Raw genomic sequence first — 5,502 nt, 5'->3', positions numbered from 1 at the left:
TAAAGCCCAAGAGTTGGAGGTTGCTGTGAGCTGTGATGCCATAGCACTCTACCAAGGGCAACTCTGTCTAAAAAAAAAAAGACAGGCATATACACAAGGAATACTATTCAGCTATAAAAAAGAACGAAATCCTGCCATTTGTACCAACATGGATGAAACTGGAGGACCTTATGCTAAGTGAAATAAACCAGGCACAGATAAATACCACATGACGTCACTCAGAATCTAAAAAAGCTGATCTCCAAGAAGTAGAGAACATAACGGTGGTTACCAGAGGCTGGGGGAAGGGGAAGATCTTGGTAGAGGGGACACAAGTATGGTTAGATAGGAAGAGTATGTTTCAGGAGATCGATTGTACATCAAGGTGACTATAGTTAATGATGATATATTGGATTTGGGGAAGGTGTAAACGGAGTGGCTGTTATGTGCTATCACCACAAAAATGAAAACCACGCGAGGTAACCAGACTTAATTAGCTAGACTTAACCATGCCACAATAAAACATCCTGTTGTACTGATAAGAACATATAACATTATCTATTGATTTAAAAAATAAAATAAAATGTTTGACCACTCTGTTGCCCAGGCTAGAGTGCACTGTTACCCACCTAGCTCACAGCAACTTCAAACTCCTGGGTTTGAGCGATCCTCCTGCTTCAGCCTCCTGAGTTGCTGGGACTACAGGCACCCGCCACAAGCCCTGGCTAATTTTTTCTGTTTTTAGTAGAGACGGATCTTGCTCTTGCTCAGTCTTCGGAGCTCAAGCAATCCTCCCACCTCAGCCTCCTAGAGTGCTAGGATTATAGAATTAAAAAATAAGAGATCCTTCAGATGCCCTGCAGACTAAGGGTGTCTGCTCATGGCTGAGACAGGTTCCCATGTGGGTCCTGAGCAGGCCACTGCTAAGTGTTCAAGTCTCACCTCTTCTTCCAGGAAGCCTCTGGGACCACCTCAGCCCCTTCTGAGCACCCGTCATCCTTCATTCATTCAGCTGCTTATTCTCTCCTACTGCAGACACTAACATCGTTTTATATCTACAACCTCTCCTCCAACACACAGTGGGGCCCTGCAGGGAGATGGGAGGACCAACGTCAAGGGGGTGTGCAAACCCCCAACATTCAGACCCCAGGATGTCAAGGCTGGCCAGGACCCCAGGGATCACCCCACATGCTGAGGCCCAGAGTGGAGGACACGTGGTCCAACGTCACACCATGACTAATGGGGTAACATAAGATCCCAGTCCCACTGTTGTACCTCAAACCTCCCCACACTCAGGGCTGAACCCCAATGAGGTTGGGGAGGTTGAGGGGTGGGAAGAGCCACCCCAGCTGTCCTAAGGTTTAGTCTGTGGGGACGTGGGCATGTGCACAGAGGCTCAGCTGTTTATGATCTTCCTCCATCCTGCCGGTGGCACTAGCTGGGCACAGGGCTTCTCAGGGGAGCTTGGACAAGCAGCCCCATCAGCATTTCTGGAGTAACCAAAATTCCTGAGCCCCACTGTGAGCCCCACTAGGTCAGGCTAGAACTGAGGTTGAGTAGAGGTTCCAAGGCCCCCCCATCCAACCCCTGGAGCTCTGCCACACCCCATTAGGACACCTGCAGGTCCCTGCCAGCCCTGGAGTGTGGGACTCAGTACCCAGTGTACACTAATACCTTGGCTAGAGAAAGTAGACATCTCCATTAGGAGATGCAAGGACTGAAACAGGACAGGGAGACCTCTTAGCTCCACCAGACAGGCATGCAGCTCCCCTCCCACCCCCAGCTTGGCAGCAAACTCACCACCTCATTCATTCACTCGCTCTCCACAGATGCCAAGTGCTTTGTGCAAGCAGGAGCCAGAACCGACAGACTCCAGTGCTCTGTCTGCAGGGCCACAGGACACTGAAAGGCTCCAAACCATGCGAAGTGGAACTTGTGAATTATCTGAACCCCCTGTTCTGTTCCCAGTTAAACCTGGTTGGTTTGTTTGTTGAGACAGTCTCACTCTATCACCCTGGGTAGAGTGCTGTGGCATCATCATAGCTCACAGCAACCTCAATCTCCTGGGCTCAATTGATCCTCTTGCCTCACTCTCCCAAGCAGCTGGGACTGCAGGTACCTACTGCCACACCTGGCTAGTTTTTTCTATTTTTAGTAGAGACAGGGTCTCACTCTTGCTTGGGTTAGTCTTGAACTCCTGAGCCTAAGCAATCTGCCTGCCTTGGCCTCCCTGAGTGCTAGGATTACAGGTGTGAGCCACTGCACCTCACCTAACCTGGCTTTCTTTAGTCCCCAGGAAAGACTTGGTGGGGGGAGGTCGGTTTTCTTGCTTTTTATTAAAAACAGTTTTGGAGCCAGGTGCTGATACCTATAATCACAGCACTTTGAGAGGCTGAGGCAGGAAGATTGCTTGAGCTCAGGAGTTCCCAGCCTGGGCAACATAGCAAGATCTCATCTTTACAAAAAATAGAAATATTAGCCAGGCACGGTAGCATGCTCCTGTAGTCCCAGCTATCAGGCGGCTAAGGCAGGAGGACCCCTTGAGCCCAGGAGTTTGAGGTTGCAATGCGCTATGATAACACTACTGCACTCTAGCCCAGGCAACAGAGCAAGACCCTGTCTTTAAAAAAAAAAAAATTTTTTTTTTTGGTAACAAGCAAAAAAATGTTCCCAAATCCTCCTGCATTCTGAGGAACAAAAGGGAGCAAGGGAAATCCAAGGAGATCTGCCATCCAGGCAATGGTCCAAAGGTGGCAATTAAGACCAGAGTGTTCTTGGCTGATAGGTTGTCACTTGCGTCCTCATGAGCTCCACCTCCACACCCAACACCCTCCTCCACCTCAGACTCAGTGGAGGCAGTGCAGGGAAGCTGAAGGCCTGCTGGGCTTGGAGCCTGGACCCGTGGGCTGGACTCCCACTTCTGGGCCTTTGTCTAGCTGAGCACCAGGTTCCTTAAGAGCTTAAACTCTGCAGCTGTACCGCTGAGTTCAAATCCCAGCTCTGCCACTTCCTACCAGTGTCCTCTTGGGCAAGTCACTTATCCTCTCTGAGTCTTAGATTCCTTATCTAGGATGTGGGGATGATAATTAACCTACCTCATAGAGAACTGAATGAGTTAACATATGCAATGAGTCTGGCACGCATCAGAGCTACACAAGGATTTGTTACTACAGTTCTCTGTTAAATTGCGATGAAGATAGTTCCTCCTTCACTATCTTGCCTCCAGTTACTGATAAGGATTAATAGGGGAAGAGTAATGAAAGATAAATACAGGGCACAAGAGAAGACATGGGCAGTCCCACCCCCCTGGAAGACATTCTTTCTTTGCCCTGTACTTCAGGTAACAGGAGCAAGTGGTTCTGCCAGCCAGACCCCACCCTCAGCCTCTCACAGAAGCCAACTGTTCATACTCATTCTTTACGCATGCCCTGGGCTCTGGCACACCATCCCTGTGCTGAGTATACCAGGAGCAGCGCTCCCTGGCTGGTGGGAGAGAGGGGTGGGCGAGCCAAGCACACAATCCAGCACCAGGCATGAGAAGGGACCAACACAGGGCCTCACAACACCATGAGAAATTCGGGAAGGCTTTCCAGAGGAGGCAGCATCTGTGCTCAGACCTGAGGGCTCAGAGGGAACTTGCCAGGGAGACAATTTAGGGGGAGCACAGGAGGCGCAACAATACAGAGGTGCAAACAAGGGTGGTAACTGAGGCAGGAGAAAGCAGTCCACCATGGCTGCTGCAGAGATTGCAGAGGGGTGAGGATGGTGAAACGGGGAGGTGTGGACAGATCAGCAAGATCCCTTTGTATCACGTAAGGACTGGGAAAGTCATACAGAAGGCAGGTGTCTGAACAAGAAACCACATCTACTTTCTAGAAGCAGACCCCCAATGTGGAGGGCAGAACGAAGTGGGTGGGCACGGGGCAGGGGAGCTAGGGAGGAAGAGGTGCCTGGGCCAGGTGAGGGTGTCGAGGTGAGTGGAGGCTGAGCAGATGGGGGGAGGTGGATAAGACACTTCTTTATTTGCCCACCCCGTTTTTAAAAGGTTTTTCCTGAGAATGGCTTCAATGGCAGCCACTCTACACACCCAGCACAGCCTCAGCCTATCTGTCCTGAGCCCTTCCCCATTCATCACATCAAAGGCCCCCGCCAGGCACCACTGAGCGCTTGGGTCTGTCTGCGCCTCAGCACCTAATCTCAGCTCCAAAGTCCCTGTTAGGAGGCTCCAGGGAAAAGTTCTCTTCAAGGTCGCTTCGCAGGACACCTTTCACACAAGCCCTCACGTGGTCCTGCACTTGCTCTCCCGAAGAGATACGGTCCTGAGAACCCCGCCGCACCCCTACACTCATCCACACGCACACCTCGCCCTGTAACTCCCACCAGCCCAGAGGGCGAAACGCCACTCAGACATCCAGCAGAAACTTGTGTAGAACTCTCTGGGGAGAAACACACACACACACACACACACACACACACACACACGCTCCTAGAATAGAATTCAGAAGCCATGAACTTGCTGAGGGGATTCCCCTCAGCACAGCCAGCCCCTGGAGGAATCTAGGCCTGTTTGGGGACAGCTGCTTACAGTAAACCAGCGCAGGGGTCTCCTAATTCTAGCTCCTTCCAAAGACAGCTGGAAAATGGCCCATGGAGAGTGAGAGAGAAGATGCAGGGCTTTTGACTGAAAATGGAAACATCAGTCTCCTCTGGGTCCTGAGCCTCCAGGGCCCTCCCCCTTGCCTCTGACTCGCCCCCAGCCCCCCTCCATACCCTCCGCAGGTGACTTCCAACATTCTGGATCATCGTGGCTGCTGGGTCGGGCTAGCTGTGTCAGGAGGCCCGTGGGAAGCAGCGCTCTCCCAGAGACCGACGCTGGTCACCTGAGCAACAGCCAGGCCTGGCTCCACATGAACGGCCAGCCTCTCCTCCTGCTCCTCCTCTCTGAGCTCCCGCCCTCTGGAGCAGGCTGTTTTCACCCCGTGTCCACCTGTCCTCACACTGCCCTCTGTCCCCTTTCTCCTAGGAGCCCCACGCCAAAGGCTCCTGTGCCCGCCGTGTGGAAAGGAAGAACAGAGGCTGCCAGCTGGGCCACAGCCACGTCAGGGGGCCCTGTGCCCGCCCACTGGGCACCCAGCCGGACACACATTTTGCCTCCAGCCCCAGCCAAACTCCAGCCACCCCACTCGCAGCCCCCAACAGCCTCCGCACAGAGTCTCTCAGCTCTGGGATCATTCTCAAGGGCAGGGAGGGGGTGGCTCCAGCCCCCCAGCCCCCCAGCCCCAGCCAGCAGACTGTGCTGGACAGGCACAGGCTTCCATCTGGCCACAAGGGGTCAGACCAGAAGGTGGCAGGAGGCCAAGGAACTGCCAGTGGCCTCCCAGAGAGACACCAGACCCACCTGCTGGGACTCTTCACCCTGGGGTGCCGCCTTCCTGCTCTACTGCTCCCAGCTGCCAGCATCCAGCAGTTGCTGGCTGGGGACAGGGCACACCCCTCACTTCCTTTAAATAGGCAGCATAACAT

The 5,502-nt window shown here is 53.1% G+C and overlaps 1 protein-coding gene across 1 annotated transcript in view; it reads right to left on the bottom strand.

Annotated features, from left to right (window-relative positions):
* Positions 1-4,788, bottom strand: part of ACOT11 (acyl-CoA thioesterase 11) — a 53,760-nt gene extending 48,972 nt beyond the window's left edge. The window contains exon 1 of the mRNA XM_003793115.2: positions 4,750-4,788. Within this exon, the coding sequence (XP_003793163.1) occupies positions 4,750-4,782 (33 nt within the window). The 5' untranslated portion in view covers positions 4,783-4,788. The remainder of the gene's footprint in view (positions 1-4,749) is intronic.
* Between the last annotated feature and the right edge of the window lie 714 nt (positions 4,789-5,502).

This window comes from Otolemur garnettii, unplaced genomic scaffold (assembly GCF_000181295.1).
Source record: "Otolemur garnettii isolate 467f Iridium unplaced genomic scaffold, OtoGar3 scaffold00066, whole genome shotgun sequence".
In the NCBI taxonomy this organism is placed as follows: Eukaryota; Metazoa; Chordata; class Mammalia; order Primates; family Galagidae; genus Otolemur; species Otolemur garnettii.
The sequence above is the reverse complement of the archived record's forward strand: the minus strand, read 5'-3'. Positions and strand labels throughout refer to the sequence as shown.